The sequence below is a fragment of the Gadus chalcogrammus genome, chromosome 22 (assembly GCF_026213295.1).
Source record: "Gadus chalcogrammus isolate NIFS_2021 chromosome 22, NIFS_Gcha_1.0, whole genome shotgun sequence".
NCBI lineage: Eukaryota > Metazoa > Chordata > Actinopteri > Gadiformes > Gadidae > Gadus > Gadus chalcogrammus.
Window position 1 is genome coordinate 8370919 of NC_079433.1, and position 27702 is coordinate 8398620.

At 50.5% G+C, this 27702-nt stretch overlaps 1 protein-coding gene across 1 annotated transcript in view; it reads right to left on the reverse strand.

Moving 5' to 3' along the window:
• LOC130376240 (receptor-type tyrosine-protein phosphatase U-like) overlaps positions 1-27702 on the reverse strand; it is a 118237-nt gene that overhangs the window by 44507 nt on the left and 46028 nt on the right. The window contains exon 3 of the mRNA XM_056583462.1: positions 5045-5316. Coding sequence (XP_056439437.1) covers positions 5045-5316 — 272 coding nt within the window. The remainder of the gene's footprint in view (positions 1-5044; positions 5317-27702) is intronic.

Consider the following 27702-nt stretch of genomic DNA (forward strand, 5'->3'; position numbering starts at 1 on the left):
GCTACAAAATCCACTATCGGAACCGGGGCGATGTCTTCCATTAGAGCTCAAAAGGGAAGATATAAAAAGCAACAATAGATTGCCGGTAAAACAGGCGAGTCAGTGTAATGAAGAGCGGAATCGCACACTCATTAATATTTCAGGTTCTTCCTTTTTTATGGTTTCTTATCGTCCGCCGGACAAATTGAACACTGCGTGCCGTTGTAGCGGTTTCTTTTCTTTTTGCGCAGAGGTCGGTCGTTTCAGAGTTTAATTAACGTAGGGGGTCTTCTGCATGGTGCCGCGGTACAGCTGAGCAGACACAAATATGTTGTGTTTATCGATTGCAGCGATTGATCGTATTGGCGGTTAGGGGCCGTTAAGAACCGAATTACGATGTCGTGGACTGACGCTTGACACTTTCCTGACCGATAGCGCAGATAAACCAATGTTTTATCTGTGTCGATGGGTGTGTGGCGCGGTGTGTGTGCGCCAATCAGAAATGTGACGTGCCACATAGATAGAGCGTAGTGCAGGGGATGCAGGCAGCACGAAGACTACAGTGAAATTAGAATGAATAGCAGTGAAGATGGATAGATAAGATAGATCAAACTTTATTAATCCCTCGGGAAGGTTCACTCAAGGAGGGGGAGGGGAACCCAAAGTAATAGGGTTGTCGTCGGGCACGTTTGGATTGTTTGTGTGTGTGTGATTGTGCGTGTGCATGCGCATGCGCATTAAGTTCACACGCTCCCCCTGCTCAACAAACGCTCACACCTTCATCACACGCTGTCACTCTCAACGAGCTGGAAAGACTCTGGTCTCTAGTATGTTGCGTGCCGAGCCGACTGCACCTTTCAGGGGCGAACCGTGGATGGGCTGTGTGGTGTTAAGATGGCTAATGGCATGTATGCCACACCGTACAGCTGCCTGATCCTTGGTAAGCTAGGGATAGGCCACAGCGCTGTGGAAGAACGGCCAGTGCAAGAATAAGCAGGGACTAGAGGAGACGGATGTATGGGCGGTTACAGAGAGGCCTACATGGGAACAAGAGCTGCCTGCATTCTCCATCTCTCTGCTGTGAGTTAAAGAAAGGAGTGTGTGTGTGTGTGTGTGTGTGTGTGTGTGTGTGTGTGTGTGTGTGTGTGTGTGTGTGTGTGTGTGTGTGTGTGTGTGTGTGTGTGTGTGTGTGTGTGTGAGAGAGTGTGTAAAGGGAGAGGGGGGGGTATCTCTTAAGAACAGCCGGTCTTCCCTAAGAGAACGTTTGATCCTCCCTAATCACTTGCATTATCATTTTTTTAGATCTCAACTTCTCCTTGTTCTGCCAATACACGCACGCACACAAACGCACACACACACACACACACACACACACAGACACACGCGCCTCCTCTGGTGAAGGAGTGGTCCCCCCCCGGGTTGCCCTGAGGGTCTCGTTGAGTGGGAGGTGGTGGAGCAAGGGGCTAGAGGATGGTACTCTGTGAGCTCTGTTTGAGTGGCAGACCCCGTCTCATTGGGCTGCAACAGGAGCCAGAGGAGCCCCAAGGAGCCCCAAGGAGCCCCCCATCACGGGCTTAACTGGCCTGATGCAGAACCATGCTTGGGGGATGCTTGGTTGTCCAGGAGAGATCCAGAGGACCAGTTACCTGAGGCATTGTCCAATATCTACAAACACACACACACACACACACACACACACACACACACACACACACACACACACACACACACACACACACACACACACACACACACACACACACACACACACACACACACACACACACTGCGGCCATTTCTTGCACACATGCACTCGCCGCGGCTGTGTTGGACATGCACACTGCGGGCGTCTTACACACACCGATGCATGCGCAATTGCGCACACACACACACAGCGATAAAGTCGTACACACATGCACAACATGCAGTTTTCTCACACACGCACACACACTGAGAATGCCCACGTGTCTGACACACACACCACTCAAACACCCACACACAAACAGATACACACAGTGGTATGTTAGCCCCATACGTATAAATGTGTTATTCTCCCCTTCCTCCCTCATCCCTTTCCATCTTGTCGATCTTGAATTCTGTCCCCCCTTGCCTGCTCTCCTGAACGGCTGTCCCAGAAACTTGGCAGCAACCACGAGGAAGTCAGATAACGCATCGTTAAGGAGACAGCGGAAAGAAAACAGAAAACCGCGGAAGTGGCCAAATGCATGCAAGCATATGCCTGGACAGCCATTATGTTAAGCAGCCGCTTCCACTAAACATCGCTCAAGTGACGTGTGTGTCTGAGGGTGTGTGTGTGTGTGTGTGTGTGTGTGTCTGTGTGTGTGTGTGTTCGCCTGCAATCTAATCTCCAGGCAAAAGCCTCTTACAGTGCTGCCACAGAAGAAGACCAATCCTTACTTTGAATCAGCCCGGCTGCTTGTGTGCGCGCGCTTGTGCGCGCGCGCGCGTGCGCGTGCGTGTGCGCGCGCGTGTGCGTGCGCGTGTGCGTGTGTGTGTGTGCAAGGAGGTCAGTATAGTGGCTGGCCGTCTCTCATTGATCTGCCCAGAAGCTCTAATCTCATTAACTGCCTCCTGATTTATTGAGATGGGGGCCTTGCAGCGCATCAAGGTTATGGAAGCATAGCCACCAGACCCCCCCTCCACCCCACCTGCACCTCCACCACCCCCTCTCCCCATCACCAGACCTCCAACCCTTACTATCCCCCTGTGCCAGGGTCAAGTGGAATTGAGGTCAATTGACTCGGCAAACACACACATGGGGCGCACACACAGGGGTACACAAACACACACACATACATACACACACACACACAGGGGTCCAGACACACACACATGGGCACATACACATATACACACACATGGGCACACACTGGGGTCACACAAACTCACACACACACAGAGAAACTCAGAGGGGCACACAAACACACACATATACAGGGGCGGGGCGCACACACACACACACACACACACACACACACACACACACACACACACACACACACACACACACACACACACACACACACACACACACACACACACACACACACACACACACACACACACACAAAGGGGTACACAGAAACACACACACACACACACACACGCAGACAAACACACAGGGGCACACAGAAACACACACACACATACACAAACACACAAGGGCACACAGACGCACACACACACACACACACATACAGACAAACACCAATGCCATTTTCTCATTAGGATCTCCCATCTGCGGTACATGTGGTCGTGGCACAGGAGATGGGTGGTCTGGAAGATGAGGAGAGGAGAGGAGAGGAGCAGAGAGGGGGAAGTGGTGGTGGTGAGGGGGCAGAGAGGGCTTGGCGGGGAAGGGGGGGGGCAGAAAGCGAAAGATCCCAAGAAATGATGGGGCTGTAATCGGGAGAGGCAAGTGGGTCGTGATGGTCTGCCCGTCGCCGTGGCCACCCCCGGTCGTCCCCATGGCAACACAGCGGTGCATCGCAACGCAGAGCCACGGCGCGCGGGAACATTAGTAGCCCCGGGCGGGGGGACAAAGAGGTATTGATTGCCGTGCAGCGCTCAGGTAAATAGACCAACAAAGAAGGGGCGACACAGCGCACAACAACACAGAGAAACATTTTGGTGTGCTGGAAGAAATGGGCTGTCCAATTGATCCCAGGCACCCACCACCTAGGGCTGGGCGATATGACGATATATATCGTGTGATGATATAAAAATGTCTATCGTTTCATATTATGCTCTATCGTTTATAGCGTCTTGTCGCAAATCACACTCTTTACGGTAATATTTTTCGTCATTTGGACGACGCTTTACATGCTTCCACACGGCACATGAAGGCAACATAACAAACATGGAGGAGAGTGAACTTGACAATTCTGAACAGGAGAAGGACTCCGACGACCAGCCAAGACAAAGTGAGCTTGCACCTAAAAGAGGGGCTACTTCTATCGCATGGACGTGGTTTGGGTTTGAAAAGTCGGACACGGACCAGAAAAACGTGCTTGCCGCAAACCCGTCCCCTCACCAGACTCAAACACCACCAACCCATTTAACCACCTACGAAAGAATCACGACAAACAGTACGGAGAGAGACTATTGATGAAATCCACAAACGTATAGTCGTCGAGTGCTCAAAACAAACCCCAGACCGTGTTATATTCTATATATTTATATTGTGAGCCTTATTTTGCTGCATTGGTTTAAACTTGAAAGTGTTCCATGTTTACATTTCGTGTACCAATATTTATGTTAAGCCTGTATTCATTTTTGTTTGCCGCTACAATACAAAGTTCTACTGTTAAAGACTATTGGTACGGTTGGTTTTTATATTTTTGAAAACCAACCAAAAAAGTGTTTTCTATTTACCTTTTTATATCTATACATTCACATTTTATATTTTGTTTGAAATAGGCCTTTCCATGTGGTCATTTTATATTAACTATTTATTCATTGAATTTACAGAAAATGTGCTATATCTTGATAGATATCGTTATCGGGATATGAATGACCTATATCGGGATATGATATTTTGGTCATATCGCCCAGCCCTACCACCACCCATCACCTCTCCATTCATGCTAACCCCCCGCGTGCCCCGCGAATAACTCATGGGACACACACACACACACACACACACACAGAAACACACACTCTCTCTCACATACAGACACACGCTCACTCACTCTTACACACACACACACACACACACACACACACACACACACACACACACACACACACACACACACACACACACACACACACACACACACACACACACACACACACACACACACACACACACACAAACACACACACACAGCCTCAATCCCAAAGACTTTATCGTAGACGTAAAGTCACCCCTCTTTATTTTCTATTAACTGTCTCTTTACGGTGTTGCTTTATTTAAGCCCAACGGCTTTTTAACACACCTTCCCGTCCATTTCACACGGTCTGTTTATTCTTCAAACTGTTATCCTGGTTATACTTAAGGTCTCCTCATCGTCATAATACACAAGATACTCGCTGTTGTTACCTGGTACTCGCTGGGCCAGAAGGTGCTGACGGCCAGCTCCACCTGGTGCCACTGGCGCCCCTGGGAGCCCGAGATGTTCCAGACGGCGCTGCCCTGGGGGCCCCCGTTGACCCTGATGAACACGTTGAGGGCCCCGGGGCTGTGGCCGTCGCGGCTGTACAGGAAGTAGCTGAACTGGATGCAGTGGGTGTCGTTCTCGCTGAGCGGCCGCAGCAGCATCTGGGCCCGCTGGCCGGCGTAGTGCTGCGAGGCGTTGACCATCATGAAGGAGCCTGGCGGAGGGGGAGGAGGAGGAGGCAGGGGGAGGAGGAGGGGAGGAGGGGGAGGAGGAGGAGGAGGGGGAGGAGGAGGGGATGGGGGAGGGGGAGGGGGGGGAGGAGGAAGAGGGGAGGTGTTACTTTGGGTGGGTCCCAGGGTAGCACGCACCACGTCTATGGGCGGGGGTTTCCAATCATTTTGGCGAGTTCAGGTCAAGTCGAGTCCATTTTGTTTGGGTAGCCAGTATCGGTACACCCTAAACCAGTGGTCCTCAAACGCGAACCACCTCAGAAAATCTTTGTCTCCCAAAGTACTACCATTATGGAAATTATAAAATATAACAAAATACTGTAGCATAGGCTACTGTTCAGCTACGTACAGTTCACGCAGGTGGCACATTTAACAACTGTATACCAGCAACTTTTTAGGAAAAACTAATGAGAAGTTTTTGGAAATTCCTCTGTGTAGCACTAAATACTGCATCGTGTTATGGCAATTCCAAGATCTGACATTTTTTTGTTACCCCAACTTCCTAAAGTGACGGGCAACAGGATCTAAAGAACCTAAAAATATAACCATGATAAAACGTGTCACAGAGGGCTGTGTCAGCAACACTTATATAAAGTACGTAAATATACATCTCAAAAGTGAGCAGATTAACCCTTGGAGGGACACAGGACTGTAGGGGTGTGGTCTGAATGCCCCCTCCCCCTGACTCCGTCTACTCCATTGGCTGGAAGGAGTAGAAGGCCATGGATAGATTCAATGGATTCTGGGGGACTTCTTTATCTGTTGCACAACGCCGACCATGATAACCCTTAATAACCTAATTAGACGTAAATGATGCATCTCGGTTAGACGGATGTTTAAACATTGTTTTAACCCTATCAACATCATCCTCCGAATTCAGGGTCCCGTTAAACATATGCAGATTGCACCATCCTAAGTGGTCAGCAGTAGTGGATTGGTGGTTATCGATTCCTAGCCAGCCAAATTGCTCTTGCTAACAAGGTGGTCACCTCCTGTGACCCCATCTGCATATGATTAGGCAGGGTAGGGGAAACACAGTGTTATTGGTGTTTGTAGATTAGTTCAAATCCGGGTGACTGCGGCGTTTCGGTTTCTCTTATTTGTCTCGGTCACGTGGTTTGAGGCGGGGATCTGTAAGTGTGCGATATTCGAGCACAAACTCAAAACGTGCCTGAAACCTTTCCAGACACTTTCTGGGTAAACTGCTCAAAAACTTGTCTGTGAAGGTTTCAAATCAACACCGTATAAACTGACCACTTGGGAATACACTTATTCAAATTCCTTTCTGAAAGCTTCACCCACTCCTGCAGATGGCTTTCATTCGGTGGAATATCTCCGTAACAAAACCAAAACGAGGTGTAACTCGGGCTCTTACATTACAGGGTTCCAGCCTTTCGGCTCTGTGCCGTCTCCCCCGCAGAAGTTCTTCTAAACATAGTAGGACTGCTGGATCAGTATTTCTGCTACAACATAGTAGGACTGCTGGTTCAGTAATTATACTAAAACATAGCAGGACTGCTGGATCAGTATTTCTGTTGGAAAATAGTAGGACTGGTGGCTCAGTATTTCTTCTAAATCATAGTAGGACTGCTTGATCCGAGATTAGTGGGTTTCAGATTCCGAAACAAAAGGGTTTCGCGTTTCGATCCCTGATGTCTGCATTTACAATCTTCATTAACATGTTCAAAAGCGTAAGCGTAAGTGAGGCTGAATTCATTCAAAGCACTCCAGTAGCTAAAGACATCGTGCACCACAACTAACTAATAAATAGACAGAGTGCAGGGTAGCTTTCATGACCTGAGATTCACTCATTTGATTCCACTTCTAGGTATCCTACAGCAAGAGACCCTGACGCTCATTCCTACTCCAATGTACTCCCTGTACAGTGATTCGTGGATAACACTGTCTGCTCCGTGACTGAACAGTACAGCCTAACTGGGAGAATGGAACATCCTGAGGCGTGTGACGGCAGGAACACCGTGACCTGAACTTGACGAAGCCTGACATGATAATTAGCGACTCATCAATTTGAGTGGCTCTGACTGGCTGTCAATCACATAGAGAATCTCACAATCTCAGGGAGTGTTTACCAAAAGAGAATGCAGGCCTTGCAAGATGAAAGAGTTGTATAAGCTGTATGGAGTGAAGCGACAGAGACAAAGTTGAACGTGATTTTCTTTCAAAGACGACCGGGTAGGAATACAAGAAAAACTATCTAGAAGAAAATTGGCAATATCTTCCCATCAGACACAAGTAAGAAACGGATAAACTTGTGTTACATTTCACCCACTAAACACACAAAGAGCTCCTCTTTCATTATTCTCTCTCTCTCTCTCCCCCTCTACCCATCTCTTTCTACCTCTCTCTTTCGCTCATCTTCATAATTCAGAAGCCCACAGAAATCGGAGCTGCTCTCCAAAATGCTGCAGTTTTCCGGTTGTCACTTTCTGGCGTTCCTATCCCCCAGTCCCTGTCTCCTCCTGACATGGCTCTGTTCAGAGTTTTACAGGCCCATCTGTCCGTCTTCCCCTCCACATGTGGCATCCTTTGAAGGCAGCGAAAGGACCTTTTGTTTCAACATGCCAGACTCTCTCTCTCTCCTTCAGTGTCTCTCTCCCCCTCTCTCTCCCGCCCCCCATATCTCTCCATGTCTCTCTCTCCCTGTTTCTCTCTCTCTCTCCCTCCCTCCCTCCCTCCCTCCCTCCCTCTCTCCCTCTCTTCCTCCCTCTCCCTCCCTCCAACTCTGTCACAGCACAGAGACGGCTCCCGTGCCACGCTTCTCGGCGTGTCGCGCCTTGGCGCCAGAAGCGACAGCCGTTCACGAGAAGGTGCCGAGCGCGCGAGAGAGAGCGAGCAAGAGCGATAACGTGAGGGAGAGAGAAGAGAGCGCACCGAGACAATGAGCTGTCGACAGTCATCGCTCTACAATGAGAGAGAGAGAGGGAGAGAGAGGCGGGGAGGAGAGCGGGGGGAGAGCGAGGACGCCGTTATTGCGCGAGCCGGGGGGGTGCTAACTTTGTTACTCCCGCAATCATCGTCAAACTCGTCAACACTCGTCCCATCAAAGCGTCTGATTTAGAGGAGGAGGACAAGGAGGAGGTGGAGGGTACAATAATGATGCACATTCTGCCATTGTGACCCGTTATGTCGCTTGGTTGTTATGGGGTGTTTTTTCTTTTGGTGGCGCTGGCAGTTTGTAGCGTGGGTTGAGGAGCCTGCTTGCTGCCATTAATCACACATATACACACACACACACACACACGCACGCACGCACGCACACACACACACACACACAATCACACATAGTTATTAAGCGCTAACAGCAAGCCAGGGAATACACACGGCAAGAACATGACAATGTGACACGTGTGCTGTTCCCGCACGAGACACAGGCCGCTGTCCGGCATCGACGCGCACACACACACACACACACAACCTGTTACACAGATTTACACACACACATTCGTTTCTCCGGACCGATTTAACTAGGCGTAGTTTGCACCCAAAATCATGCTGACCTTCCCTGCTTCATGAAGGTGGCCTCCCTATCCCTCCCCCCACCCTCCTCCTCCCGCCAAAATACTTGAGGCGCTCTCTGGAAACTAATCTTAAAATCTTCCTCTCGCTTGCACAAAGAAATATTCTCCGGTCCAGCCCCCCCCCACCCACCCCGTACCACCTTAATAATAAGATAGGCTCCCCTTTGCTGAATTGGACATTTCTGGCTTTATAAACACAGGTGGCTCAAACACAAAGATGGATGCTGCGACGTAAATATAAACGTGTTCTAACGTGATTATTTAAACAGAGAGTATTCACAATCCCAAAGATATTGTGACAGCAATAGCGCTAGCTAGAACGAGGACCCCCTTGTCACGTTTGCACGGTTGGGGCCCAATTTGCGGCAGGCGGTACCCCGTCAGGTCAGCCAGGAGGGCTAAAACTATACTTTCTTTTTCCCCTCGTTGTCGGCAATCAAACAGTCCTTGGTCACCCCCGGACCGTGCAGGACTTGTTTGTTCAGTTGCCTGTCAACCTGGACCGCGACTCCGCGAGACATCCCCCCCCCCCTCCACCAAAAACCCCCACACACACCCCAAAAGGCACGTACAAACAGACACAGTCAATAGCACTCCCACAGTAGGTCCAATACTACTCTCAACACTCTGTCTTCAATGACCCAGAAGTAGAGGGCAAGTGTCACACTGACAGAAATATCCTGTGATAACAAGCAGCTCCAATCCTTCAGAGATCTCACAGCCTCGACATTCTCCCTTCCTTGCTCGCTCTAATTCTGCCTCCTCTCTCCCGGGCTCTCAGCCTTTGTTGCTACACGGTGGTGCCTGGGCAGAGCTGGACAGGCCTTCTGCCTCTTCAACACCCATCTTTGTGTCATCTCCACTCTGATGTGCTGAGGCTCTCGGGAGTAGCTGGGCTAAATTGCTTTGCTTTTTGAGCAACCATCTTGGCCTTCTCAGTGTTTTTTGGGGCGTTTCTTTAGGAGAAAGTCTTTGTATGAGGACACTTAATCATTCATTTATTTGCTTACTCCTATTCCACCAAATCCAACACAGTGCTCTATGATTGTTCATAGGTCTCTTTGATTCATTGAATAAGATGATGGCAACAAGATATGTCTGACTTCTAAATTCATAAGAAAACACTTGCGAGCACTATTACAGTAACACTGGCCAATCCTAGTGCAGCAACACTAGCCAAACCTAGTTCGGAACTACTAAACAATTATTGATCAGAACGGAGAGCTAATCCTTGCAGAGAACCCGTAGACAATCCGATGTAAAGCCACAAGCCTATCCTACCCTATGCAGAACATTTTGTAAGAGACATTTCCCCCTCCTTCCTGTATTTGTCATATATTGTGTTAATGTGTGTGACAAAACATTATCACATGTTTTGTTCCAGCAATCTCGGATGCAAAGCATTCAGACATTAGTGTAGATTGCTATAGTTTCACAAGATTGCATATTTATGAATATTACCGACGTTGTTCTGCCGTTTCTTCTTTATGCGGCTCTTTCCGTTCTTTTTATGTATTGTTTTAATTCATCAAAGTGACAGGGAATGGATAAGGAGTAATAATGTAGGCTGATGCCTCCGTTCAAAACAGGCCCCCATCTCTCTTCCCCGTAGTCTGGTAAAGACTGCATGATTAATGGCCTAATTAGGGAACTTTCTGTGATTAACACTGTGCTATGATATTACCGCCTTTGATAACCTCGCTTCATTTTGCCTGGGACACACGGGGGCATACACACAGTTACACACATGAGCACAGTAGACAGACACAATACACAAACATGCACAAGTATACACACACAGTGACAAGCACCCCCCCCCTCCCATGCACATGCACAGCAACCACAGATGCATATTTAGGAAACGCATAAAAAAAAAAAAGCTCAGACATAAACAGAGTCACACACACATACCCACACCATAGACAGCCACAGACATGAAAATATAGAGGGATAGAGACAGACGCAGAGAGAGAGAGCGAGAGAGCGAGAGAGCGAGAGCGAGAGAGAGAGAGAGAGCCAGAGAGAGAGAGAGAGAGAGACAGAGACAGAGAGAGAGAGAGAGAGCGAGCGAGAGAGCGAGATACAGACACACACGCACACACATCACGTACGATAACTCAATAGAGTCAACTAGGGAAAAAATATATTTATATTTATACAGCCGGCCCATTCCAGAGAAATTCTCCATGAATCTATAAAAGCAGATAAGGCTCCATCTATTTCCCCCCTGACCCAGCCAAGGGCAAGGGAAACATGCATTAGGAGATTAGGGGGGCGTCCTCAGCTCCCTGAATTCATATCAGAAATACGGGTTCGCAACCTGAGTCATAGCTTTGCCTGCTTTTATCGCAATCTCCGCCAAGAGAAACGTCCGAAAAAAACGGAAGCGTTTTGGCCAGGGACAGCTCTGTTTGTTTTGATTTTTTTTTTTATTAATCTTCATATCTTATTTTTTCTGCCCCATCAATAAAGCTGTGTATAACCCGGGCCGTTTGGCAACCGCGACAAGACCCATCGTTCATAGAGAAAGGCCAGACCTCATTTTAATCAAATGTTCATAAACAATTTTTTATCTCTCTCTCTCTTCCACGACGTCTATCCTTCCCCCATTTCCCCTCGCTATTTATAACTGACAAAAAGTTCGCCTTAGCACCGTTTTCTGTTTGACATTGATCAAGTTTGCGTTTGGCAGGCAGTAATGCATTATCGGGAGCGGACAACCCCAATTCAGTTACCCAGAATGCTGTGCGCCGCTCCTACGTGCACAGGTCAAACAATTCGCCCCCGTGTTCTGAATAACGCCGTTCTCTCCCTCTCTGCATTTTATCTCTCCTCTCCCTTTCTATTCTCCCTCCCCCTCTGTTATTGCAACCCCGCATGACCTCTTCCTCTGTGGCGTGTGCGAGTGTGAGGCGGAGCTAGAGAGAGAGAGAGAGAGAGAGAGAGAGAGAGAGAGAGAGTAAGAGAGGGCAGAGCCAAGAAAGAGAGAAAGCCTGTGATGTCTTCGGGGTGACGGGAAAGGAAGAGGAGCAGACTTGGCCTCGGCCCGTGCAGATTTTGACATTTAGCGCTGTGACACTGCGGCCGAGGCAGTACAAAACGTACGGGGGGAGAGGAGGGGGTGAGGGGGGGGGGAACAGAGTGCGTGGGCGAGACACCAGCTGCTCGCGCTCGCCACGTCAAAAGGCGAAGCTGCCCTTGAAGCGGGCAGCCCGCCGCAACGCACGCGGCGCCACCGCTCGTCCTCCTCTCTGAAGCTAATGAAATTCCCTGCGCCGGATCCGGTCCCACCCGCGCGAAGGTTATGATGTAATCACACGTGGGGAAAAATCGTACGTCCGAGCGAGTGCCCGGGATCGTGCGTTCAGCTGCGTAGATACGGGACGGCGTGCGGCGCCAGTGTGCGGATAAACTCGGAGGATGGGCCGGCGGCAAAGCAGGGACATCGTGGGCGTGTGTGGCGTGGGTCCAGAGAGGGCTCCCGGGAACCTTCTCCCTGCTAGAAATCAATAGTGCATTACCTGCCCACCTGGCAGGAACAAGGAGCTGCTGTCTACCCCCCACCCCCCCCCCCCCCCCCAACAACAGACACACAAATACACACAGACACACACAATAGCATCTGCGCTGATCTGCTATTTTATGTCATCTCGTCACCCTGAGAGTTGTTTTTTTTACTTCTCTTCTTTTTTTGGATTTACCCTCTTCTTTGCCAACAGTCTCTCCCTCTCTCTCTCCCTCTCTCCCTCTCTCCCTCCCCTCAGCAAGAGTTGAGATGAGGTGAGATGAGGTGAGATGAGGTGGGATGAACCGAAGCGTTGCTTGTCATTTGAGGGAGGTGCTTTGTTCGTCCTTAGACCCACCGTAGCAGAGAACCAGGAGGACAAACCCAGGAAAGGGTCCCAGTTTATTCTCTGGGATTACTTCAAGGACATTCGCTCGAGAAATGATTTCAGTAGTCAACAACATAACCTTTGTAACATGTGTTTACCGTTTTTTTCCATCTTCTTATGCCCTATATTCTCATTTTTATATTTTTTATATAAAAAGTTCTGCATCCAGATCCCGGGCGAAAAAGTACAATCCGAGTACTTTTCTTAGATTCGCTCCCCACCACTTTGCTGAGAACTACTAATAGATGTAATTCTGCCGCTGTGAGGGTTGGCGTCTCCAGGATAAAATTGAGCCCGACATGTCTCGCAACAGGATGAGCCTATTTCAGGCTGACATACTGTCATTTTCTCGACAACGTGTTATGTTGGCGCCGGCTTGCTTTTAAAAGGAACAACACACCTTCCCATCGGCACCTTTTTGGATGATATAAACGATTAGGGAGAGGGAGAGAGACAGAGACAAAGACAGAGTGAGAGTGAGAGTGAAAGAGAGAGAGGGAGGGAGAGGGTGAGAGAGAGAGGCAGAAGGACAGACAGAGAGACAGATTTTCAGACAAAACGTAGGGAAAACAGGATCCACGGCAACACGCTGATAGACTACAGGTTCCATGATGCAACGTGAGCAGAGGAGAACGCCTGCTCCGGCGGAGCCAACATGAGCGGAGATCTGGAGGGAGACGATGATTTAGATGAAAAAAATGGAAATTCAAGGGAAAGATGAAAAGGAAACACGTCCCGGGCGGACGACAGATACAAGAAGCCCGCCAGCTGCCGCCCTTCAAAAGAAGCGAGAGGAGATAGCGATGGTTCGCTTCCGGGGCTGCTTGGCAAAGACAAACAGAAGCCCATTTCATTCCCTGGGCCAATCTCTCCCCCCGTATAAACTCTCCTTTTGGCCACGTATTTACCTTTCAACTGATAAGGTTGAGATGGCCACACTGGGTCTCGTGTGTGTGTGTGTGTGTGTGTGTGTGTGTGTGTGTGTGTGTGTGTGTGTGTGTGTGTGTGTGTGTGTGTGTGTGTGTGTGTGTGTGTGTGTGTGTGTGTGTGTGTGTGTGCGCGCGCGTGCGTGGCAGCTTCCCGTGTAGATTAAAGCGTGTGTGTTTGGAGCGAAGAAGGGAGGGAGGGCATTTTGGATCATTTGGGGTCTCCTAGGCTTGACTCTGGGCCAAGTCCCGGTCGCCAATCCCCCCCAACCCCGCACCGCCCCCCCCCCCCCCCCCCCGCCCCCGCTGCCCACCTCCCCAGCTTATCCACCCTCACACTGTGAGTGGTGGGGAGGGTGTGATAAAGCCCCGCATCGCGTACGGCCCTGCTCCTCACGGAGACCCTGCCAGCGGACGTCGGATCGCAGAGGAGAAATAAAGAGAAGGTGCCATTTTATAGCGAGGGGGGGGGGGGGGGGGAGCGGGCGGAGAGGGGAGAGGACGGGAGAGGAGGTCAGGGGCATCTGGACCAGATCACCTTCAATGGACCATCTGTCCCCACACACACACTGACACACACACACACACACAGGCACACACACGTATGCACACACACACACACACACACATTATCCCCCAATACCGAGTCCAAGGCTGCGGCTCCTGATGAAGTTAGCCGTACCTGGAATGAATGAATCAATGAACGAATGGAAGACATTGAGCCAGTAGCAGCAGAAAGAGGTACGACCAGAGGGAGAGCAGAGAGAGGAGCCTGTTCCCAGCGCCCCATCTATTGTGTTGAGATGTAGGAGACAGGCTCCAGTGGCGGCACAAGCGGCTGTCGGGAAAGGTGAAGTAGTGTCACAGAAACCCTCCCTCACTTCTGACTCGATTCACCGCTCGCACTACGTTCTTCTTCAGGGGGGGGAAGCTCACTAATAGTCTACATTTTTGTGGCAAGAACACAAGCCCACTACTTTTGGAGTAAGTCCCCACGCTCACCGGCTCACACGGTGTGGCGTTATGCTGACGCACGCACATTTAATCACAATATGGCCGGAAAAAAGAAATAGCTGCCTCTGCTTTTTTGAATATTGCACGACTCAAATTGCCATCCCCGATACCGAAATCAATGTATTGTGCGGCCGTATAATGACGCAGGGATGAGCTTCAGGGGAGGAATAAGACAAGTGAGGTGTGTGGGAATCAGACACAAGATTAAAGCTTCACAGCAACCCGTTTTAGGAGACAAACCCTGACTGCCCACACGTTCCACCACAAATCCCATTTTGTACCGCATTTCGTCATGAACATTGACATTCTGTTCAACGTGTCGCTGAAGTGTAAACCTCAAGGGGATTCAGACAGTGGACAGGTGTCAGGATGACATGTACAGTTAACTGTTCCTTTAATCAGCATGAAGATTATCTCCAATGGAAGGCGCCCACACCAAGATCAAGGCTTGTTTGATGATCCACAAAATACAACCCTTCCAATATGAGGTCAGTCTGTTGGGGGACGCTGGATGAGGTTTCTGGGGTAACCTGCATTAGATTACATCTAGAATATATACTTGGTAGATTTCATTAGCCCTGAGCTAAATTGATCCTAAAGACACAGAAGGCTACATTTGTGAACATGGCTCTGGGACTTCATTCAGACAATAGGGGGCGCACCGTGCCTGGCCTAAACCCATCCCTCTGAGGGGTCCCCATTCAGAAAGAAAGGGACAGTGTCCCCCCCCCCTGATGTCACGCCCAGCCGCGGAGCAGAGCCCACCATTGGCCCAGAGACGGGTGGTTTAAATTTTAAATGTGATGCTGAAAAGACCGCCAGCCATCTGACAGTGCACCCAACCCAATTCCCCTTTGAGACCCCAAAAGCCCCCCCAAACGGCTAAGCCAGCCCCCCCACAAAAGACTGGAGGCGTACCAAATCATTCAAATTCACCCAGACTCTAAGCGGATTGGCTGCAGGGGACACAAAGCCAACCAATAACCAACAAGCGCAAAGATTCAAAAAGACAAAACACACACACACACCCATCAACTAGCCACATAAAAGGGGGTTCACTTCAACAACACTTCAGCTTTCACTAACCCACGTGGCAACGGTTGGTCACTTAAAAGCCATTGCTCTGTCAGACACAAATGAAAGGCGTTTGTAACGGCCAGTGGCTTCATTCCCATTCCGACGTGTCTTTGGTTTTAATGGCAGGGCTCCCAGCAAATAACGCCCCGGAAATTGAAATCAATAGTCATAAATCAGCATAATAGGATTTCCTTTGTGTGTGTGTGTGTTTGTGTGTGTATATTTGTGTATGTGCGTGTGTGTGTATGTGCGCATGTGTATGTGCGTGCTGGTGGGGGGGCCCATGGCCGAGAGAAAGAGAAAGAGAGAGAGAGAGAGAGAGAGAGAGAGAGAGAGAGAGAGAGAGAGAGAGAGAGAGAGAGAGAGAGAGAGATGGAATATGCTGCAGTCGTCAAATCTATCATTTGACATTTACGACCATTAACTCTTTATTCCTGGCAGCGATTCCGCACACGCGTGTATGAATGTCTGTGTGTGTGTGTGTGTGTGTGTGTGTGTGTGTGTGTGTGTGTGTGTGTGTGTGTGTGTGTGTGTGTGTGTGTGTGTGTGTGTGTGTGTGTGTGTGTGTGTGTGTATAGGGGGGGGTATCTGGTTTCTTCAGACTGTAATTCACCAGCGGAAGGGGAAGGGAAGGGTGCCCGGGGAACGTTGACCTTTTTTTATCTGACACCCACCCATCCCTGGTCGCGTACCAGACCGCCAAACTCGGGGCCAACCCCAGGGGTCCGTAAGTACGCCATTACCAGGGCCGACACAGTATAGGGCGGCCTCCCTCCCTTAGGTACGTACACTTTATGTTCTCCACTCACACAGCAGCGCACTCTGATCACACACCAACAGCGCCTGAGTCCGGTATTCAGGGTTTTTTATCGTGTTTTGTGGGATTCATTTTTGTGGGTTTTTTTTCATAGCATTTGTCTGCTTTGTTGGTGTTCCTGGCCGTTGGTGATGGACAGGGAGGGGGCTGTGTGGGGCAGGGGGGAGGGGGGGGGATGGATTAAGAGCAGGTCATTCAACCGCAGACGTTTTTCATTTTTGTTTTCCCCACGCCTTTGTGCTCCATGCCCCGACAATGAACTGAAAACCAACTGCCAAACCACCCCCCCCCCTAGATCCCCTACACCCCCCCCGCCCCCAACCGACACAGACACACACACATGCACCAACGGCCTTAGACCCAGAATGTCAGAGCAAAACAATAGCGGTGCTTTTGGCAGCCCCGGAACGCTGTGCAACTGAAAAGAGAGGATGAGCTTCTGTGCGTGTGTGTGTGCGTGTGCGTCTGTGTCTGTGTCTGTGTGTGTGTGTGTGTGTGTGTGTGTTATGTGTGTGTGTGCGTCTACATCATACACAGGGATAGCCAACAAAATATTTTATGGATTCATCGACGTTTTAAGTCTGACCGTCTTCCACAGGATCACACCACTGGCCCAGAGACATGCCCTTCCACAGAGATCACCTCTGTGTGTGGACTTCATTGATATCTCAGCACCAAGGAGAGGCTAAGGGCAGAGGATCCTTCAACTGAGAAGCAGTGTGTTTGTCAATGTGAGATGCAACCCCATACCCCATCATCCCTGTTTTCCCCCGTTAATCCCCCCCCGATCGACATGGTTCAATCCTTCCTGGACAGAACCACAAGAGTCCACTTTGAGATTCGAGGGGAGAGAACATTTGAACCAAACCCGCTTTGGTGTACTTACCCAGCGGTCCTAAGACCGATAGAGGGAAGAATAGCAAAGAGAAGTGCCCGAGAGAGGGACAGAGATGTACACCACAGAGCGATAAGACACAGGTATTAGTTAGGAGGGTCCCCACCCGGTCCATTACACACCATCGAGACTCTGCGAGACCAGGACAGAGAGTGTGAGGAGAGATGGAACGAGAGTGAGAGGAGAGGAGAGGAGAGGAGAGGAGAGGAGAGGAGAGGAGAGGAGAGGAGAGGAGAGGAGAGGAGAGGAGAGGAGAGGGGAAGGGGATGGGGATGAGGGGGGGGGGGGGGGGGTGAATCAGCAGGTGAGAGGAACGCGAGAAGTGGGGGGGGGGGGGGGGGGGGGGGGAAGGAAAGGACAGACAGAATAGGTGGAGACAAGAGGAGAGAGACACAGTGAGACACGGACAGAGGAAAATAAAGAGGCAGAGAATGAGCGAGTGGGGCGGAATGAAGGGAAATAAATTAGACAGGGAGAGGAAGATTGCAGAGTAGAAGGAGGGAAAGGAGGGGACCCCCCCCTCGTCCGCCCCACCTCTGCAACATACCCCTGGAGTCTGCAGGAGGGGGTAATCAATCCAAGAGCCCGTGCAACTTCTGGCCTGGCATGGCAGATGCTCCCCTCCCGCCCTCCCTCCACCACACACGCGCACGCACACACTCACGCACCACCGCACACCCTCAGACGGTGCGACATTGATGAATTAGGCAACACCTCCGACAGTTTAAAATGCTTCAACTCTCCTCATCTGCATAATAAACTGTCGCCTGCTCTCCTCTCCCCTCCCCTCCCCTCCCCTCCCCCTTCTCCTCTCCCCTCCCCTCCTCTCCCCTCCCCCTCCCCTCCCCTCCCCTCCTCTCCTCTAACTCTCGGTGCTGTGTGTTGTCCCCCTCTACGTCTTTCCCATCTCTCCTCCTCTCCCCTCCCTTCTCCCCTCTCTTCTCCTCTAACTCTCGGTGCTGTGTGTTGTCCCCCTCTACGTCTTTCCCATCTCTCCCCCTCTCCCCTCCCTTCTCTCCTCTCTTCTCCTCTAACTCTCGGTGCTGTGTGTTGTTCCCCACTACGTCTTTCCCATCTCTCCTCCTCGCTCCAATCTCCTCCGTCCGTACCGCGAAGCCTCTCTCTCCTGCAGGGGGGCACGTCGACCGTCTCCCTCACAGGGAGACAACACTAGCCGTCGGAGACCAGGGCGGTTGATTTATGGTCACGGCTTTTGTTGTCTGGGAGAAGCCGTGACCTTCTTTGTTTTGAGGGGGTGGGGGGGGGCTGGGGGGGGCTGGGGGGGGTTGACCGAGGCAGAGCGGCACCCGTCGGTTGAGGGGAATCGTCGGGTGTAGCGGCTGCCGCTGGAAAGGTTCTGGCGAGGTCGCGAGGAGATGGAATCAACAGCGTGCGTACACGCACGCACGCACCCGCAACACACACACACACACACACACACACACACACACAAACTTGTTGGGCGAACGATAGAGTTTGAAAGAGGGAGAGAGAGATGGAGATTGAGAGAGAGCGGGCGGGAGCGGGAGCATTGCCTCGACAGAAGGCACTAGAGATTGCCTCTCGAATCACCAGAAAAAAAACCTGAAGAAACCCCGAATCTAGGCCCTCAAGGGCCCTCTAGGACTGGGGCTTCAGTGGTAAACCTGATAGCAGTCCTCCTGCTCTGCTTTCAGTGGGTGTGCGCATTGTGTGTGCGCAGTGTGTGTGTGTGTGTGTGTGTGTGTGTGTGTGTGTGTGTGTGTGTGTGTGTGTGTGTGTGTGTGTGTGTGTGTGTGTGTGTGTGTGTGTGTGTGTGTGTGTGTTCAGTCCACCGGCTCACCTCACCAGTCCCCACACACTTTCCACATGCACAGATGCTAGTTTTTGATGTATGCGTTATACATGTATGTGTTTAAAAGGTCCCCATTCTGTCTGGTTTAAGGACCGGTGATTCCTGCTAGCGACCCCACGCCAGTGGTCAGATGGATTTGTTGCGAGTTGTTGTTGTTGCAGAATGTGCGACCTAGCTCTTTTATATGTCTCATCTTTCTTATTTTGTCGTTTTCATTCCAATGGTGTGTGTTTGTGTACGTGCAAGTATGTATGTGTGAGTATGTGTGTGTGTGTGTGTGGGGGGGGGGGGGGGAGGGGGGGGGTTGCATACAAAGAGAGTGAAGAGCATTTGCCATCAAGACGGCATATGTGTAGCCGGAGGGGGGGGGGCTCGACCCCTGTGTGTTACGGACCCAGGCCCCTGTGTATTAATCACCGCCTGACTCTAAACGCCACTGTGAACAGCTGACAGGGGGCCACGCGCTCTGACATCACAGTGATGGAGCAGACACAGAGAGCCCAGGGAGAACAGAGCGGCGGTTCAACAGCCCGAGAGATACTGAGAGTAAGGCATAAAAACCAATCGAAGGCAGTTTGTCATTCAGTTGATTCTGTGAGATTTCGTCCGTCCGTCCCGTGTGAAATGTGTTTGGAAACACACATCCGATGCACATGTATAAAATAGAATATAATGTATAGACCTCTTTCTTAGAGGCATCATTGTAGTATGCAGGAGTCACTCACAACACTAATGATAGGACTGATATTTTTATACATATTAGGGCATGGGTGGGGGTCTTATCTCGACCATTTTAGTCCGCTCCCTGGTTCGAACCAGGAGCAGACCAAGAGTCACTATCTACATCTGTCTCGTGCGCTTGCTATAAATTGCGAGATCCTGTATCCCTGTCAAATCCGGTGGAAAATACCCAGGTGTGTGTGTATTTTTATGTGCAATATGTGTTTTCCAGTGGTACACTTCCGACATGAGTGGCCTGTGTGGAACAAAAGAAAGCACCGAAGATTGAGATTGTGAGCTTCCGTATCCATTACGCTGAGAGCCAGGTAGAATGAGAGCATTAGTCCTACGGCCTCAAGGGCCCGTTGTAAATGGAGGTTTCTGCTAAGAAGAGAAAGATGGGTTATTAAAATAATCATGAGCTGTGCAGCATGCGAAGCACAGGCTCGCTACTATTAGCATTTGTCTCCTCACGTATACACAGCGCAGACAAAGGATCTTCATCAAGCCATCGGGCACCATATGGAGCCTTCAGCTCGCGTTTCGGCTCAACGACGCACACGCATATACACATATACATACACACACACACACACACATACAGAGACCCACACACAGACACAGACACATGCGCGCACACACACGCACACACACGCCCAGACACACACACACACACACACACACACACACACACACACACACACACACACACACACACACACACACACACACACACACACACACACACACACACACACACCATTCGTTTGACGACTGGTCCACACATTACAACTCTTTTGCTCTAAAAACTGCCGGACAGATTTCCACCATTCGGGAACGGACAAAAGCGGAACAAATAAAGCCCCCCAAAGAGCCGGTAAGGCCCGGGGGGTCTCCCATCTGCGCGGCGTTCTGCCCACAGGTGGCAGGAGCGGCGAGTGGCAGGTGGACGGCAGCTGCGGGCGGCGGCGCGGTGACTAGCTCACCCCCCCCCCCCCCACCCTCCAGCCTCCACCCAGAACCCTGACTCGCTCAAAACAAACACACGGTGACGACACGCTCTCCCACCACCAGTCCTACCCCTCCTCCTCTTCTCCCTCCACCCCCCCACTGCCGACCAAAGGAGTTTGGACGAGTGTGGAGGCAGACTGCAGGCGCTAGGTAGGGGAGGAGAGAGAGGAGGGAGCACACATACACACACACACACTCGTATACAAACACACACACACACACACACACACACACACACACACACACACTCGTATACAAACACACACACACACACACACACACACTCGTATACAAACACACACACACACACACACACAGACACACACACACACACACTCGTATACAAACACACACACACACACACACACACTCGTATACAAACACACACACACACACACACACTCGTATACAAACACACACACACACTCGTATACAAATACACACACACACACAGACACACACACACACACACACACTCGTATACAAACACACACACACACGTATACAAACACACACACACACACACACACACGCACACCCAGACACTAATATACACACACACACACACACACACACACACCCCCACACTCATATACACACAAACACAACCACACACACTCAACCACTGACACATACTCATTCTCTACTAATTCCTTTAGGCCCGGATTTCCGAGGTACAGCTAATTCTATGCACATAAATTACAATAGCAAAAATACGTTTCAGGAAAAACGAACAAAGAACTTTCTTTTTTTCTGCATCGCTCTGACAGAAAACTTTCTTTGTTAATTGTTGTAGTCCTGTTTTCTTCCCTTGTCTTAATCTGGTACCGCATTTGAGATAAACCCAGAGTAACCACTGGCTGATAGAGCAGATCGCGAGATAGAAATCCTGAAGAGGGAGATAAAGAGAGATGGGGGAGAGAGAGAGAGACACTGGGGAGATCGCACCACCGAGAGGATTAAGGGTGAGGGAGGGAATGGGGAGGGGGGGGGGGGGGGGGGGGGGGGTCAGGGTTTCTGGTGGGCGGTGGTTGCTGGTGTCCGGGGCAAACAACCCAAACACTCAGCCTTCCATCAGGTGCTGTCGGTGGTGGGCTTTGAAGTGCCCCCTGGGAGAGCTCTCTGCAGGGTGAGGGCTCCTTGGAAGACGAGGAAGGGGAGGAGAGGGAGGAAGGGGAGAGGGGGATTACACAACCCGCCTACTAGCTAAATCCCCCTGCAACCACCCGGCAGCAAATCAGTCCGTTTCCACTAATGACCTTTTGCCTATTATTTAGGGAGAGGGTGGTGGAGTGATTGTGTGGAGGGGCGGGGGGGTGGGGGGTCCGGCTTATCTGCGACTCACATCTTCCATCTATGCAGCCAGGGGTGGGCTCGGAGGGGGGGGGGGGGGGGGGAGGGGGGGGGGGATTGAGTGGGCGAATCTGCCGTCACCACCACAGCCAATTAAAAGTTTAACGAAAGGAGATAAAAATAGAAAAAAATAAAGTGAAATTAGCGACTCCAGCGCGATGAGAGATCCGGCTTGTCTTTGTTTATGGGGGAAGCGAAAGCGGGGGAATTGATTGGTTCGGTCATCTCTGGAGCGTAGCATCGCGCTATCTGCTAGTATTGAGGGTGGAAAGGCTTTTTCCAAAGACGTTGGTTGACCAGGGATGAGTTTCAGTTCAACCATTTATAAATTAAAAACTTAAAGCTTGACGCTTCACAACTCCCTTCGCGCCACATTAGCTACAAACGCAAGTTGCACCCGCTGGCCAGTGGGGGGCACTAGAGAGCAAAAACAGACCCCAAAATCACTTCTCAAGGTCACGACCCCGCTCTCTCACTGTTTGCCGGGCTTCAAACTTCCACATGAAGTGCGGAGCTGAGTAACCATGACCCAAACAGAGCCCTGAGCACTGGGCGAAGAGCTGCACAAGTGTGGGCGTCCGACATGAAGTCCCTGCTGCTCTCGCTCTCTCTCTCCTGCTGGGAGTTTCAGCCCACGGTTCGTGTAAGAAGCTCAGCTTGTGCACATCCCAGAGTCTGCATTAGCCTTGCCAAGTGTGGACACACACACACACACACACACACACACACACACACACACACACACACACACACACACACACACACACACACACACACACACACACACACACACACACACACGTACACACTCTCTCTTTCTCAGTGCTGCAACATGTCAGTTCATCTCAGTGTGAGGATGGACCCCAGAGCTTGCTCTGTAGCGCCACCCGCCCCCCCCCTTTCATTGTGGAAGCCCAAAGCTGAATCCCCCCCCCTCTCCTCCCCACCACAACCCCCTCTTCACACACACACACACACACACACACACACACACACACACACACAAACACAGCACAATGCCCGCAAATACAGTACAAGCACCAGCCACCCATTGCCCACGAGCTGATCTCCTCCACTCCACTTGACGTGCTTCTGGAGAGTGTGTGCTAGTCAGACAAGACCTTGAAAACTATGAGAACGAATAACTAAAGGCATTCCAAAGATATTTTGGATGGGTCATCAGCCTTGCTCGACAGTCTTTAGCAGATCACCTATAAACAGGCCCACAGGAAGACTTTGGGGTCTTTACCATCCCCCTCCCCTAAACGTAAGACACAACACTCCTCTGGCATAGCTCTGCTCAGGGTTTGAGTGGCTGGCAGGTAAAGAGGTTTTCTTTTGACATCCCTCAATCCCAACATCACCATCAGACAGTACACATACGCTCAGACGGGCACGCATGTACGCACACAGACCGAGAAGGTCTGCGGCTGGCCCTTATCGAAACAGCAGGTCTTCAAACGACCCACAAGAAAGAGAAAAAATGAGAAAAAAAATATGATGTTTTTTGCTACCCAATTTCGAAAAGAAATCCTAATCCTTCCAACTTTCAATTTGGCCAGGATCGCGCATGAAAGAAACCCGCGCAGTTGAGGCAAGATGCGAGGGAGAGGAAGAGAGAGAGAGAGAGAGAGAGCCAGAGAGGAGAGGGGAGAGGGGGAAGGAGAAGAAAGGGTATGAAAGAGGGGCTGGGGGAGAGAGAGCGAGTGAAAGGCGACAGGATGAGGCAATGTGACAAGCGCTTGTCAGTGAGCAGCAATGAGGTAGAGGTAGGAAATGAAGGAAAAGACGAGCAGAAGGAAAATAAGCCAATTATCTGTATGGGGAGTCCACAGTCAGGGAGAGGAAACCAAGAGCTGTCTGCTCTGGGGCCGATAACCTTACCCCACGACCCACACACAAACACACACAGCGTCACAGCGTCACAGCGTCACAGCGTGGTGATCCCTCAGTGTCACCTGTTGGCAAAAACAGACGGCCATGAGCACCTTCGTCATGCTTTTTCTGGGTCAAGTTTTTGTTGTGGCGAGGACATGTGTGGGCATGATCACCACACACACACACACACATTCAAAGATACCCATTCCAAAAAAAGTATATACCCCCACTCCCATTCCATTAAACAACCCAGCAGAATAGAGATGGAATTACTGAGTGCATTTGACCTATTAGCTAATGAATATGGCATAATGGAAAATAGCTGACATGTTGCCTTGTTTGGCAGGTAAAACAATATCTATGGCAGAGCTTAAAGCGAGTGTTAAACCGCTCGACCGAGCTATCGGCGGCTACATTTTACTTTCCAATGAAATCACAACCACCGCTTGCTTAAACCCCATTAAGGTAGATTACTGAGTTCCACAATAAGAATGAACACATTAACGCCCACGCATTAAAAACCCGACCGAAAGCCCACCCGCTCGCAAGTCGAGTGCTGGTGATCGCGAACGTTGCTCCTGATCAAATTAGCGCCAAGCTGTCTCGCTTACCACTTTCAATTCAATTCAATTTTATTTGTATAGCCCATAATCACCATTACAGTCTCAAAGGGCTTAACAGGCCAAATATTTGTGACTTTCAACACGCAAAGTGACCTTACCCGGAAATTATGTGAGGCAATCAGAAACGTCAAATACATTAAACCCTCGTGTTGCACTACAGCTCCAAGATCTCTCCTACACCGTCGGAACCCATCGTGTGCTAATGGCCGCCGTCCAGGGTTTCAGACTCTTCATCGGAGTCCGTTTCCGGGCCTAACCCCGGCAGAATTAACAGGCATTAACATGCACTGTGTCGCACAGGCCTGGCCTCCAGCCCTGTGTCTTGCTCTCTCCGTGTGAGGTCGCCTGGTAACACACTGTAAACCCTGTGGAGGCAAACGCTCTCCCAACGGCATAATGGCAGGAATAACGGCAGGGGGCTTTACTTTTGATTAACTTCTGAAACGGGGGGAATTAGACGGAGCTCGTTCACAACAATGGCTGATGGTATTTTTAGACTGTGCCCTTTTAGACCGCAACTTGAAAGCACCCCGAAACCAGAGGCAAAACGACTTGGAAGGCGATCGGGTGTGGGACTGTGCAGCGATATTTCAGGCGGCACTCCCCTCATCTTCATTACATTCTGCGTAGGTAGGTAAATGTTTATGTGTCACTGAATGTCAATGTCGCACTAAGTGCCCGCCGCTCCAATGTTATTCGCAGAGAATCCAATCAGTCCCAGCAAGAACATCTTGGCCAGTGATGTGCTAATAAACTCAGTGGAAGATAATGAAAACCAAAGCACCGCTTTGAAGGGAAGTTGGAAAGTAGTAATTTAGCAGCGACGTGTCGTCTAGTCTTTTGCACACACAGGTGAATTACCATTAGAAAAGTCTTGCAGCATGTTTTCGAAATATCCAACGTCAAGGGCATTAAAAGGGTGCTTAAAAATGACGTTTGACGAAAGCTACGGCAGGGGAATTAGCCACTTATGAATGCAAGTCAGAATCAAACAAAGAAAATTGTGTTTTAGAAGCCTGCCGCACATCTGGTATAGCAGTCCAATCCCAACTCCACTCATACACTACCCAACAGGCCAAGGATTCTCTTTCCTTTTTTTCCGCTCCTCCTGTGAAAATGATGCTTACTTTGCATTATTTAAAATCCCATTAGCCTCTCAAGGTTCTCAACCTTCCCACCGGCGCCACTCCTTCAGTCTTTAATCATGACATCCGCTTCCAGAAGACCCCGTGCCCAATTATGGGGAAAGGACTCATCCCGAACGGACACCTATAACGTTTATTAAATCAATTACCCCGGCTATGGCGGGGAGGTGTTCTCCACGGTGGGAGGGTAAAAAGGGAGAGGAGGCCATGGCTAAAATACTTTTATTCCCCTCCAAAAGCGGTCTCCCCCGGTCTCCCAACTAGAGCAGGGGGAAGTGAAGGGAAATGACGTGCGTCTGTGTGTGTGTGTGTAAAGAGACATGGAAAGGTGTGGGTAGGGAGATGCGTGGTGGATGGATGGTTGGGTGGGTGGGTGGGTGGGTGGGTGGGGGGGGGGCACAGCCACCAGAACTTTCCACTTTTTTCTTAACACATTTTGTTCAAAAAGCTATTTGATTATTATTAACGATGAATATTTATAACAAGCCCGATCCTGGACGGTTGAAGTGCCAGGCTATTAAAACGGCCCGGTAACCTTGCAATTTAAACTACTAACGGTGGTTACTCAAATGACTTTATTGTAAATGAGCTGCTGGCGCTCTGGGACGAAGCGTGTAAGTCTTTTAATCTCGACAGGTTTCTTCTGAATGTTGGAGAGATCGCTAAATACCAGAGATAACACTGCACTGGATTCATTCCAAGTGCCATTCCACCCTGCATTAGACGCTTCTGTCTGTCCGTTCCCTCACAGGGGGCAGAGTGAGCGAGAGACAGCCAGGGAGCCAGCGAGAGAGCGGGGAGTCGTGAGAGAGATAAAGGCGGTCAGCGAGGTCGTCGTGGGGGGGAGGGGGGGGGGGGGGGGGGGGGGGCTCACAGCAGAATAATAAAGGTCGGCGTTGATGGAGAAGTTGGAGCCGAGGTGCGCAGGCAGCCAGCGGCATCGCCCTGTCTGGCGGCGGCCAGGTGACGCTAATGCCGGGAATTAAAAGCTCAAGTCAGCGATGAAGGGCACGTCCAAAAGCTAATAAATAATGCAAATCCAGTCTTAAACGCCTCTCATAAACCCTCCAGAGCTTAGAGGGGGCGACAGTGATTGACCCTCGTTACCATGCCGGAGAGCAGCAGAAGAAGAACCAAAGGAAGGAAGACGCATGCTGGGAACAAACGATTGCAAGGACACCGCTTAAAAGAAAGCTATGTGTGTATACCTCACACGCGCCGCACGCCAAGACACTGCTTGCTGCTAGACGACATACCCGGGGAGAAGAGAGCAGACAAGAAAACGACCAAAAAAGAGAGCAAAAATAAATAAATGAGCGGCACCGCATTCAACCCGGTGCCGGCGCTGTCTACATCAATCACACGAGGGTGTGAGCCAAATGCCAGCAATCAGCCGCCATCTTGACAGGCATGCCTGCGAAGGGGAAGAGCTTTCGCCGTCTCCGCACTCGCCTGGCTCTGGTATATATGCGGAGAACGCTGCTTGTCACTTGGGCAGAGCTGCCATTCCCTCTCCCTGTCCCGGGAGGATACGGGCGCACACAGCCCCCCCTTTAGCGCATTGTTAGTTTGACTGATGTTAATTACAGCGGAGAGCCTGCAATGCTAATGCGGCGTATACCTGCCGTGAGACGAGAGCGAGTGT